Below are 13,784 nucleotides of genomic sequence, written 5' to 3'. Positions count from 1 at the left end.
GGTTTCTGACAAATGAGAGCTGTGAGACTATGGTGGGGCTGGGGGCAGTGCACGAAGCATGCCCACTCCAGGGTGTGTAGTGCACAGAGACGCACATGGCTCTGCATCCAGTTGCTTTGAGTAGTATGCAGGAGTGCAGCAAGCTGGAAACCTACTTGAGGCTCGCTCTGAACTGTGGGCCAGTGGCAAGCTAGATGAGGTAGTTTAGTGGGCCAGATCAGGTCTATGGCTTGTATGGACTGAAGTTTTATTTTGACAGCTTTGATTTTTGCTCTTTGTCATCAGAGTTTCTCTGTTCTTTTCAAACACTTAATCTGAAATTGGTGTTGATCTGACTTCTTTTACAGTGCAATCTGTTTCCCCCGTCCCCCTTTTTTCACAGTAGAACTGAAGAAAAGAACTCAAATTAAGATGTGGATAGTTTGCTTTATGGTGTTGGTGGTTGTTAAAGGAATGTTTGTTTCTTTTCCTCCTTTTCTACATTGCTTAAAAATGGTTGTTTTATATTACAGCTGCAGCACCACTTTAAGTCATGTTCTGCCTTCATCCTTTGCATGTTACTCCTGTTGACTTCAGTGGGTATTCTATACATGGAACATGGTTGAATGGCTAAAGTTTATTGCCATGTACATAGAATTTATGATATAATGTGATCAAACATTTGGTCTGAATAATAATTACATAATGGAGGCTCTGAGCTATAACTATCCCGAAGCGCCTGCTGTAGTTTTTTCAGCACATCTTGAAGCTGATTGATTCCCAGCCTATAATAACACTTGTTCTATACTCTCTTTTGGAATAAAACACACTGTTTTGTCCATTATGCACCAGACCTGAATTTTCCTCTAGTTTCTCTGCATTTCCCTTTGTGTTCATCTGAGGTTGTGACTACAAAAGTAAGAAAATGATTGTTGAGGATTGATGCAGGTAAGTTCTGTGCTGGAAAATAGGATCAACCAACATTGAAGGCAGTGTCTTACCCATGAAAGCTTGTTTCCTAATACATAAAATTTCTAGTCTTTAAGATACTATATGACTGCTGGCTTTGTTTTGTGAAGGCAGTGGGAATTTTACCATTGACTACAACTGGGAGCAGTATTAGATGCTTTATTTGGAGACCCTTCCTTGCATAAATCTTCATATGTAGCTTGATCGTTCTCCCCCTGGAGTCAAGAACTTGGATGGTGTAAGTTCTGACTCCTAAAGTCATTAGATCTTGTCCCACACTGCCATGTTACTTGTGCATTCATGTACACCCAAGAAAAATGAATACAAGAATGTGTGGATTCTTTTCCATCCATATGTGGAATAAATTTTATGTGCAATGAGGCATGTGTGAATGTGCACCACCAACAGAAATACAAACCCTACTTATGGGTGTTCTACTAATCAGCTGGGTGATGTTTGAATTTCTTCTGAATGGCCATACAAGTGCACATCTTACAGAGAACATTAATGTAGTTAGCATTTTGCACCTACCTGACCTTCCTTTTCACCTGATGTAAATGATTGTGGGCTTACTCCTGTTCCCACTCATACTTTAGTGAGAACAGGATTAAACCCACAGTCATTGCCTACATCTACTCTACAGCAGTCTTTTGAAAGAAGTCCTCCCAGAAGATCTCAAGAACTTTTTTGAAAGAGTGCCTCCACACACAAACAAGATTTAATTTCGAAAGAACGCTTTGTGTGTATGTAGACGCTCTGCTGGATATTTCAAAAGTGCCCCTTCTTTCCAAAATATTTCGAAAGAACTTGCTAGTGTAGATGCGGCCATTGTGTTCAGTGGGACCGGATCAGGTCATACATGAGCTTCAAGACATCATCATGGGATCCTGCATGGTGAGTTGAGGTGAAGGATTGCAGGAATGGGGCCCAAAATAAGATTAATTTAGTTTCATAATATAAGAATTATTTCTGAACTCTGCCAGAATTTGAAGCTAAATTCCCACATCTGCTCAAGGAAATTGCTTCAAGCTTTCACTAGTGGCTCCTCTGGCCGTTGTGTCATGAAAAGTACGTTAATGCATGTGTGTTATTTTAATCCGTTATGAAAAATAATCTATAACTGGTCATATTTTTTTATTACGTTCTCATTTGTGAAGGTTTTTCCATTATGACAGTGGGCTATTGCATTCATTCAGGGGCAAATCCTTTCCTCTGAGCACAGCCTGAGTAAAAAGGCGGCATACTGGGGAGAGATACAGAAATGTGGGCACGGTGTTAGATGGGACGAATTCTTCATCCACGTGGCAGAGTGGCAACACTGTCCCACTACTGGTTTGTATGTGCTTCCTGAGTTACAATGAATTACAAATCTGCCTCGTAGATCCACAGGCCCTGCATCTGCTGCTTCTCTATGCTGCCACCCAACTCCCACTTCTCAATGTCAGGCAGAGATTTCCATGCTGTTCAGCTCCATACATTGTGGGAAGATTCACAGTTCTTGCCTAGGCTCCCAGAACCCAGATCTCCCATGCAGCATTAACTGAACTTTTCATATCAAGGGCCCTCTGTTGGTATGGCTGGGTTTTGGCTCTAAGCCAATTTGGCCTTAAATATTGGTATAAAGGCAGGAGAGTCCACGTAGGGTGACAGGGTTTCTTCAATGCCAGTGAAAAAGAAATATTTTGAAATATAAATGTTTAAACGTATAAACATTTAACTTTCTCTTTTACTATTGCAAGCCCAATCCATAGCACTGTGCTAGTGTGAGACAATCAGAAAATGAAACTGACTGTAGACATAAGATAAAAACGATGAGTCAAGCTGCAAGACTAATTTATTTTTTGGTTTGCTGTCAGATCCAATAATAAAAATAGTAAAACCTAAGAATAATTTGGGGAGTGTAACAGCCCTGAAGATCTGGTCAGGAAAAGATTGTTAGAGATCTTTGTGTGGAGAGGGAAAAAGCTGCACTGGAAGATATCCAGATGGAGCTGGAGGAAGGACTCAAGGACATGGCTATAAATGATGCATTTGATGAGCTTGGAATTGAAGAGAAGAAATGAGAACATGTTTAGAGATCAGTGGGGACAATACTTGATTACTGTGAGAAAAGAGGAGATTGGATATAGAATCTTCAGGAGATCTGGGCAGAATTTAGGCTAGGGAGTTAAGTTGATTGAAAATACACAATTCTAGCTACAGCAGTTGTGTAGCTAGAATCGACTTATCTGCAGTCAACTTACTCAGCCGTCTACAGCGAGAGAGGTCGACATGAAAAGCTTTCTCCTGTTGACCTTTACTCCTCATATTATCAAGGAGTACAGGGGTTGACTGCCGACCCCAGACAATTCAATTTCGTGCATGTCTGTTAGGCACACAAAGTAAAACTCCAGAAGAACCACCCTGACCAGGTCAGTCTTCCCAGTAGTGTAGACATATGCTTACAGAGGCTGAAGAAGGGGCAGATGGGCAAATTGGAGTGATTGGAGTCCAACAAACAGGCAGAATGATTAGAGAAAGGACAAGAAACTTTGGTGGGGGTGTTAAGGAAAAAAGATGAAGGGGAGGGAGGCTGCAATTTATCATGTAATATTTTTTCTTTGAAAAAAGGCAATGAAATCTTACAAAGAAAGAGAGGCTTGTGGCACCAGGAAATGGGGGATTTTAGGAAGGAGTCAAAAATGTTTAAAAATCTATTAATAAGGCTGCAGAAATAGTGTAAGCCAGTGAAGCTGGAAAAATGGTTTTATTTTGAGAGGTGGACAAACTTTTTTTTTTTTTTAAATAGTAGGCTGTGTATAATCTCCTGAAACTAGAAGGGACCTTAAGAGGTCATCTAGCCTAGTCTGCCCTCCTAGCACGGCCAAGAACCATCCCTGGCATCTATTTGCCCCAATCCTTAAGTGGGCTCCTTGAGGATTGAACTCAGAGTTCTGAGGTTACTAGGCCAATGCTCAAGCTGCCAAGCTATCCTTCCCTGCTGAGCTTGTGGTGGATGAAGTCTAGACTTGGTCATGAGAGAGCCTACAGTAATTCTGAGTAGCTGCAGAGCAGAGTGGAGAAAGCAGATGATGGATAAAAGTGACTATGCTTAGAGGGACAGACCGGGGTGAGAGAGAAGGGGCAAAAAAGCCAAAACTGGAGTGGAGCAAAACAACAAGAAAAGCTGGAATGGGAAGAAAGGGGTTTATAACTGCAATTATTAAAAATAATATTCCTGATTCCACTTTGAGCTTCCATTGATATTTAAGCCACATGGATGAAATACTTGTATGCCTGTAGGAAGTTTAAATTAATATTGTAGGTCTTGGGGTGGTAGATATTGTATAGGTGCAAGGTATTGCCATTATTTTCAAGTTAATCTTCTACATTCATCTCCATGTAAATCCACTGAACTGAAGTAAGATGAGTTGCATCTAATTGCATGAGGAGTGAATTTGGCCTTTAAGGTTCAATACAGTGTGTCTCCCTCTTTCTTTCCAGATGTCCTATGTGAAGGAAATGCCATTTTTAGAAAAGAACATACCTGGGGTTTCACATATTACCTCAGCCACATTAGTTTCACTTTTAAAATAGAGATTTTTAATACCTAGTCAAATCTGACATTTGTACAAGCAGCAAAACTGGTATTTAGTGCAACAACCACAGCCACTTAATTTCTTTTTTCCTTTATGCTTGTCAGCTGAGTTGAGGGTTTAAATACCAATTTGAGATGCTTCTGTACCTTTTCCAGTTTAAAAAAAACAAACAAAAACAAATAGATCTCTTGTCATGCCATCTACTATTGCTATAAACCATGTAGAATTCCATTCCTCACTGAGATTTTCTTTTCAGGGCCTTTGCTTTTGACAGAACTACAAAACGATGCCATTGGTTTGCTTTCAACAGCATGACAAATGGAGTGAGGAAGAAGCAAGACCATGCGTTTGATCTGTATGAAAGGAAAGGTAACTGATTTATTCCCCCAATGCAGTGCTATTGAGAAGGGAGCCAGCAAGTGATATTTATGACTATGTCTTGCCTGAAGGAAGGATGGTTTGTGCGTTTGAGAGTTGATCTGTTGTGCCTAGAACTCTGTTTACATGATGCCCTTTATCTTTTTGAGCACAGTGATGGATTGTATACTTAAGAACCTTAGTTGTGTGACATTTGGTATTTATGTACCATATTGTGTGCTGGATTGAACTGCTTGCTTACTTAAGGGCCTAATTAAAGGACTTGGTTTTGCTCCTGTTCAGGCCACCCTTGTCGTTGTGAATTGATAGTACTCATTGGCTACGTCTACACTAGCCCCAAACTTCGAAATGGCCACACAAATGGCCATTTTGAAGTTTACTAATAAAGCGCTGAAATACATATTCAGCGCTTCATTAGCATGCGGGCGGCCGCGGCACTTCGAAATTGATGCGCCTTGCTGCCGCGCGGCTCGTCCCGATGGGGCTCCTTTTTCAAAGGACCCTGCCTACTTCGAAGTCCCCTTGTTCCCATGAGCTCATGGGAATAAGGGGACTTCGAAGTAGGCGGGGTCCTTTCAAAAAGCAGCCCCGTCGGGACGAGCCACGCGGCGGCGAGGCGCATCAATTTCGAAGTGCCGTGGCCACCTGCATGCTAATGAAGCGCTGAATATGTATTTCAGCGCTTCATTAGTAAACTTCGAAATGGCCATTTGCATGGCCATTTCGAAGTTTGGGGCTAGTGTAGACACGGCCATGATGTGTTTTGATAAAAGAAATTAATCTCTTCAGTAGTGTTTTTGATAGTGTTTAGGATTAACTATTTTGAAAAAGGCACTTTTTGTGGAAAACAAATAAAAGTTATGATATGACATGACTTCCTAGAAAAGCAAATCACTTTTGCGGGGGGCGGGGGAGGAAGACTACTTTTTGGCAAAAAATTTTGGTTGAAAAATGTTGACCAGCTGTAATTTTTAACAAGTAAACAAAACTTTCTACTAGGTTCTTATTTTGTTTCTTGCTTTCTGCCAACAGACTATATTAGAAATTGTATCGTTGGTAAAGGCGCAAACTACAGGGGAACAATTTCTGTTACAAAAAGTGGCATCCAGTGTCAGGCATGGAATTCTATGATACCCCACGAGCACAGGTAAGCATAGTCTGAACATAAGAAGGACAAACTCTCTGGGCGTGTCTACATGGTCCTAGAGCATGGTGCTGCTACCAGCTGCACTATGCTAATTAGGTTTGTAGAAATTGCAAATGGTTAATTTGCACTTAGCATAGCTAATTAGCATAACTGCGCGAGATTTTGCTGTCAGCAGAGGGGGTTGCCGGCAGTAGAGAGGCTGTGTGGATGTGCCTCTGCCAGCTAAACTCCCCCGTCAAGAGTCCCTTATCCCTGAATTTTTCAGGGTTAAGGGACTGGCAACTGTGGGGGGAGCTGCGGGGAGGAGGTGAGGTTTAGCCAGCAGAGGTCCATCCATTTGGCCTCTTTACTGCTGCCAGTCCCCTCTGCCAAGAGCAAAATCTTATGTGGCTATGCTAATTAACTGCATGAGTATTCAAATTACAAACCATTTGCAATTTCTTGAAACTCATTAGCGAAGTGCTGCTGGCAGAACTACTATGCTCTGGGGTCATGTAGACATGGTCTCTTGGAACTGTGCTGATATTTTGTATATTATGGAATACAAGTATGTATGATGAGGTGTAGCTTCTGTTTTATATTTCATTTAACAAATGAGTCTTTAACTCTACTCCCCTTCCAGAGTCTTGGGCATTTCACCCCTCAGTCTCTGAAATGGTCACTAGAACCAGAAATATTAGGTATTTTCTAATTGGGACTTTTTCAGTTACCAACCTGTATTTTAAATGAAGACTTTTTGTGACAGGTGGTAGATCAGATTCTACATTCAGTTATGTCACCAAATAACTAAATAACTCCATTGAATTCAGTAACCTATGTATGACCTAATTCATATCCCTCTCAAACAACTAAAGAAGCCTGAGATCCACAGACTTTCTATGTCTATGATATTCTGCTGGTAGATTTTCTTTTGCCAGGGCCTCCAAATTCATTATCTTTTACAGATGCAATTTTTTAATATTAAGTTTAGTTTTAATAATCATAAATGCCCAAAGATCCCCGAGATAGCATGGTGGTGTATATTGCAGAGACAGCAATCCAGGAGTGACTTTAGAGTGCTTCTTGCTGTGCTGGGTGGACATTAGAGCTAGTTGGAGGAAGTGTGTGACTATTACTCAGTGGATGCTGTTTCTGATTGGAAGCATGGTGGGTGGTGATGGCTGTAGGGTTTCTAACCTGCACCATACTTTGCTGTGAAGGAAGGAGCTGACTAAAGGTGTGTCCAGCAGGCTGAGTGCTACAGTACAACCACTTGGCTCTAAAACAGTTTTAAGCAGTATCTTGTCTCATAGCTAAGAACGATGAGGAAAGTACAAATGATGGGAGGTGTACAGAGGGTAGAATCAAGGGGCTGCACTATTGCTGATCAGGAGGATTATAGAGCAATCTTCTTCCTTCCTTTCTGCTGGTGGCCCTTGCATCCAAATCCTACCAGTCCATCTAACCAATTAGGCTATTTCTTTTTAAAATGTGGGTTAACCACAGTAGAGTCATAATACCAACACCAGCAACCATCAAACTCTCTACCTTTTGAAAGCCAGTGTATCATATGTTTGCAGCTGTCTATACACATTGGCCACATGTACATGAGAAGCCTCTGTCGACAGAAGTCACTGTCAGAAGAGAGTTCCTGGCAAAACTTCTGTAGACAGATTGCGTCTACACATAAAAGTGGATCGAAAGAATAATCTGCTCTGTCAACAGAGAGCAGCCAGACTGCCTGCCCCTCTCTCAACAGAACGGCGGACTGGAAGTTCTGCAGAGAGGGTTACCTGGGGAACCAGAAGCCCTGTCTGTTGACATAAGGCCCTTAGAACATCTACACAGCTGTTTTGTTGACAGAACACTGTTGAAAGAGGTGTTACACCTGAACAGGAAGAGGTATAATGCTGCCTGTGGGTATTCTGGGTTTTGTTAACAAACTAGCAACAAAGCACATTTTGCATGTAGATGCTTTGCATTTTTTTGTGACAGAAGCTCAGTTCTGCAGGGAAAAGCCCCACATGTAAATGTTGGCATTATGAATAGGATAATCTCTTCTAGATATTAAAAATCTATAATTTGATGTTAAAGATTCCGGGAGGCAAGTTCTGCCCTCGTTTACCCTGAGAAGTGAAATTACACTACATTGATATTCGTCAGCATTAAATGAGAGCAGAATTTGTCCCTTAAATTTACAATGAGCTGTAAAATTCTGCAAACCTCATCCTTTGACTTTCTCTCCCAGACCATTGGGAAAAGAATAAATTTAAGAATGTAGGGTGGCAGGTTTGTGGGTGTTCATGTTTTAAAATCATCCCTATTTTTTGTTTCATGTTGCAAATCTTATGGATTGTAATATTTGTTTAAAGTACCTAGAGCATGGGATAGGTATTTGAAATCACTAACAAATAAATGAATGACTTGTCATTCACTTCCAGAGGTTAATTACCCCTCTCTCCTTTTTAAATATGTTTTAAGTGGGCCTTGAAGCAGAGTTACATGCAGTTTGTAGAGGTTTTGAAAAGTCCTGGCTATCATTTTTTGAATTAGTCATAATAAATATATATAGAATTGTTTTGGTTTATACTTTCAGGTTTAGGATTGTGTATGTGTGTGTAACATCAGTAACTAGAGAAAAGTACAGTAAACAGGAGTTTATTCTTGAGTTTAGGGGCTGATTCTGAAAGGAACTGAATCCTTAGCTGTCAAAGCAACTGAGACTTCAGCACTCAGAATCTTGCAAAATCATGCTCAGATAGCACTTTTTTAGGGACCGTTGGTAAAATTCCATTGACTGCAGTTGTAGCAGGATAGAGTAATTTGGTTTGCTGTCACTGTAAATATCTTCACCAGTTTTACTTTTGCATGGTTGTAATGAAGTTGTATGGTCACTCATCTGAGAAGCATGCTGCGAAGCTGACTTACTCCTGCCTTACACAATATATTTAGTTTCAAAAGGTCACTTGATAAATAAAGTGACCACATGCTAATTTCATTTCGCAACATCAGGAATTTTAAATTAATCATTTGAGGCTTGAGTGAGATGAGATGGAAGCAAACAGTGGAATGTTTTGGGTTTACTAATATGTAGGATGAGAGTTTTAGGTCAGTTTTGTCACAACATCTGGTTATTACCAGGTAATATTGTAGAGGGAGGATTTTTTTTATTTTCTTAACATGTTTGTTTTTTATTTTTTAAAAAATTGAATGCAACAATTTTGAGTTTTTGTTCAAGCCACACTCAACTGGCCAAATAGCAACATGTGGTGAAGAGCTAGTGTGTAGCACACTTTTGATCTAGAACATCGTTTAGATATGTTTGCAAGCTTCTTGTTAGTGCTATAATGACTTCAATGCTACCTGAAATTGCTTCTTTAGCTATTGCTGGTTTGAGTTTCTGGCTTGTAGCCTGAAGATTTGTTCCTTTCTTTAGCACACGTCTTAGGGAAAGGTGGTGATGCAAGGGTCTTACAGAACAGTTCTGTGTCTCAGGAGGTCTTGCCCTGGCTGGTTCTCTTCATTCTGCATTTTCACCATGGTGCTGTATTAACACACTGATGCTGCTTTTGCATATTCTCAGCCATCATGGTCTCAACATAATGCTATATAGTATGAATGATTTCAGAAATAGTTTTGTTCAGAGAGTATATTCAGGATAATTTGGATTGACCGTTGCCAGTGGCTATCATTTCTGAGCTAACAGACTCTCCAGTGGTAAAATAGTAAAATGGAATACTCTTAATATGGAGTGACACACCACTTAGTGCACATAAGATGTAATTCTCCATTGGAAAAGTTTGCCTAGAGCTGTCTTTTTCTTACTTTTTACTGCCACACATAGCAAATGTAGACAATATCTAAGGTGTTTTGAGAGAGTTTGATGATGAGAGTGCAGAAGAGAAAAAATCCAAATATGTAATGGGCAGCAATAAAGTGAGGAAATTGTTCTCAGCAAGGACCAAGAATAAGAAAAACTCCTATTAAATAATGCTTCTACACATTGCTGATTGCAGCCAGGATGTGAGTAAAGGGTATTTTCCACCTCGGTCTGTTCCAAGACTTATTTAAGCAGAGGAAAAAACGACAAAGTACATTTTTGCGGGGCATGGTCAGAAAGGGATTTTTCCTTTTTTTCCCTTTGGTTATTTATTCATACTATGCAGTTAGCCAAGTGAGGCAGCAACTCTATGTGTGCTGTTCTTGTATGAATTGGAGCAGCTCTGTTGTATGAGAGCAACAACTGGATAATTAATTTTTAAAAATAAAATGTAAAGGTATAGTTCTAAATTGGGGATCTGTGTCCTATTTGTAGCCCTCACACTATTGTAAGCTCCATCAAAAGCCGAGCAGAGTGGCCATTAACTCAGAAGCACTTACTCTAGTTTCAAGGAAGAGTAATCTCTACCTATGCTGATAATTTCTTTTCCTGGGAGTTTTACCAGTCCTGTTACACCACTGGCTGTAATTAGGGCAAATCCCTAATCAAGACGAGTCCTAAAACACAAATACTCACTCCAAAGGGCTCATCACTAAACAAAGGAAATATATTTTTTTACTTTACTGCCGCTCCATCTCCCTATGGAAATGATCTAAAATCCACTGAAATCAATGGGAATCATTCTACTGAGTGCAGTGAGATGATGGCATCTTATGCCTTTGTTTCTCTCCCTGTATTAACCTTTTTATTTTGAGGCTCTGCAGAAAAACAGTTGTATTAGCTTTTTTTCTTTTTTTTTAAAGTGAGTATAGTGCTGTGAAAAGTGCAAGGCCGAGAACCATGGATATGGTCTTCAGTTATTCACAGAGCAGATACTTCTCAGGAGCACTTCCAGCTTCTTCATGCTCATGTGCTTCAATTCTCTTCTCACCTCTAGGGTATACTTTAAAAGTTAAGTTTAAACTTCACGCCCCCTCAGTCTTTGGGTCTCTGATAAAGCTGCCAACAAATGTGACAATTCATACTAATCAAAGGGTGTTTTATGGTTTCGCCATGTGGCAACACATCCATTAACTACAGGTTGAACCTCTCATCCAGCACCCTTGGGACCTGAGTGGTGCCGGATGAGAGAATTTGCCAGACAATGGGAGGTCAAATTTTCTAGACCATTACCAACACTTTTGCTGCTTACTGGGCTCTTAGAAGAAATTTGGGGTAAATTACAGCTGAGTAACTACAGAACACTGAGAGTCAGGACTGGTGGCTGTAAACAAACTTTCTGGGACCACAGGAAACTTGGCCACACTCATGATAAATGGTTTTCCAGCTAACTAAAATCATAGCACATTATGGAGTTTGCCAGATGAGACAGTTCCAGATCAGTGAGGTTCAGCTTGTACTGTAGTGGGAACAGCAACTCTTTCTGTACTACCAAAGAGAGATCCTAGAATTGCTCATTGCCAGCTTTGGCTGAGAGGGCTATAAATCAGAGTGAAAGGCTCTGATTTTCATTGGCAGTCTTATGAGCCATATTCTTTGTTTCGTATTCATTTTTTGCCATTTTCTTCATGCCTTATGGAAAACGGGTTATGAATATAAATATGCATAACTGACATATGCTTTGTACAACATGTGACCTGTAACCTATCATTTTCAATGGTATAATTTGCTGGATCTGAAATTCCTATTTTTGTGTATGTATTGTTTTTGTAATTGAAGTTATAAGTATTTTCTACATATTTGTGTTTCAAATGTTTGTCTCTGTGAAGACCTCATCAGGAGATGTGACTACCCCGTTGTGAAGTGTGGCCTGTGAGAGGTTAGAAGTACCTGGCCAACAAAGGGCCTTTAATGGGTAGCGATCCACAACTAAAGAACTTTGCTGTCTACATTCACACCAGTGAGTAGGCAATGGCTGATTACCTAAAAAGGACAGGAACAGGCTCTGGGTCAGCAGGACAAGGTGGTGGGGAGCCTCAGGGAACAAAAAGGTGGGTGTCAATGGCATGATCAGCATACCAAGGAACATCCCAAGGGGGTCTTCTGTGGCTGCACCCCAAAACAATATTTGTTTAAAATTTTAATTTTAGAATATTTCCTGGAAATTGTCCAGTGATTTGATTCCAAAAATTATTCTTTCACAAAACCTCAACTATTTTCACTGCAGATGAGACCAAAACAAGAATGGGATTAAAGCATGAATTAGAGATGGGAAAACAGATTCTGGAAGCTTAAGAAATGGCTCAAATAGCACGCTAATTAATAAAAAGAACCATAACACAAACTCCAGCTTTTTCTAGGTTAAGTCATTTCAGACAAGTAGCATATCTTCCTCCTAACTTCTGAGTACCCTTTTTGTTATTGCCTATATCTATCTCAGGACATGACCATCTCTGCTATGTTACAGTATTAGGTTACTTCTGTACTCTCACTCTTGGTCTGAAGAAGTGGGTCTGTCCCACGAAAGCTCACCTAATAAACTATTTTGCTAGTCTTTAAAGTGCTACTTGACTGCTTTTTGTTTTGATAGTGTATAGACTAGCGCGGCTTACTCTCTGTTACTATTCTCCCCTTGGAGGCACCATGATAATGGGGCAATTCAAAGCAGGTTAATGAGGTGCTAACATGCATATTCCGCACCTCATTAGCATAATGGTGGCCGCACGAATTTCAAAGTGCAGTATTCAAGTTGCAGATTGACAGTGAAGATGGGGGCAGCTTCAAAATACGCGCCCCACTTTGACATTCCCTTATGCCGATCTAGTTCTATGGGAGTAAGGGAATATCGAAGTGGGGCACTTATTTCGAAGCTGCCCCCATCTTCACCGTCAATGTGCAATTTGAAGTCTGCACTCTGAAATTCGTTCAGCTGTCATTATGCATATGAGGCACTGAATATGCATGTTAGCACCTCATTAGTGTGCTTCAAATTGCCTCATTACCATGGGAGCTCTGATAAGAGAGTGAGAGTGTAGAAGTGCCTTAGTTAGATTTGTCCAGTCCCAAGCTCACTGATTGTTTCATTTTGGAGCTTCATGTAATTTTAAATCCTTTTACTGTAAGGCTGCGTCTGCCCTAGCTAGTTCTTTTGAAAGAGATTTTGAAAGAATGGGGGTCTTTAGAAAGATTCTGCAGAGTGTCTACACATGAAAAGTGTTCTTTTGAAAGTAGTCTTCCACTCATGTTTCAGGAAGAGTGCCTTCTTTTGAAAGAAAACATGTAGACACTCCACGGGCCCTTCTTTCAAAAGAGCAGTCCTCATGGCACCTGATTTTTCAGTCCCTGGCACATTCTTTTGAAGGAACAGGAGCTGTGTGGACACTCTCTTTTGAAAGAACAGATCATACTTTTGATCCACATTTTTTGTGTGTGGACACACTCTTTTGAAAAATGTTCTTTCGAAAGAGATCTTCCAGAAGAGCTTCTTTCAAAAGGTTGCTGTAGTGTAGATGCAGCCTAACAGATTTTCAATTAAATCTAAGCTAGGAAAAAAGTAAAGGGGATGGGATATCTGAAGCTCTGGATGAGGTATGCCCTGTGTTATGATTGGCATTTGTAGGATACAGGGATCTTGAACAGTGTGCTGCTGGGGACATCAATCATTTCAACAGTATATATATATATATATATATATATATATCTGTATATTTTCCATCTGTTTCCTGGTAGGGTCTGTTGCTGCTTTGGGTTGGTAAGTCCTGGTCTATAAGGAGCAGTCTTCTGAAAATGACCTTGGTGAACTTTGGGTTTGAAAGCCAGAAGAAGGGGTTTGGGAACGATTTCTTCTAGGATGTGGTCCCCATCAAGCATGAGT

The 13,784-nt window shown here is 40.4% G+C and overlaps 1 protein-coding gene across 1 annotated transcript in view; it reads left to right on the top strand.

Moving 5' to 3' along the window:
* HGF (hepatocyte growth factor) overlaps positions 1 to 13,784 on the top strand; it is a 96,951-nt gene that overhangs the window by 9,376 nt on the left and 73,791 nt on the right. Inside the window, exons 3-4 of the mRNA XM_074984166.1 lie at positions 4,783 to 4,895; positions 5,937 to 6,051. Coding sequence (XP_074840267.1) covers positions 4,783 to 4,895; positions 5,937 to 6,051 — 228 coding nt within the window. The remainder of the gene's footprint in view (positions 1 to 4,782; positions 4,896 to 5,936; positions 6,052 to 13,784) is intronic.

The sequence above is a fragment of the Carettochelys insculpta genome, chromosome 1 (assembly GCF_033958435.1).
Source record: "Carettochelys insculpta isolate YL-2023 chromosome 1, ASM3395843v1, whole genome shotgun sequence".
In the NCBI taxonomy this organism is placed as follows: Eukaryota; Metazoa; Chordata; order Testudines; family Carettochelyidae; genus Carettochelys; species Carettochelys insculpta.
Note: the sequence above shows the minus strand (reverse complement) of the source record. Positions and strands in the feature narration are given on the sequence as shown.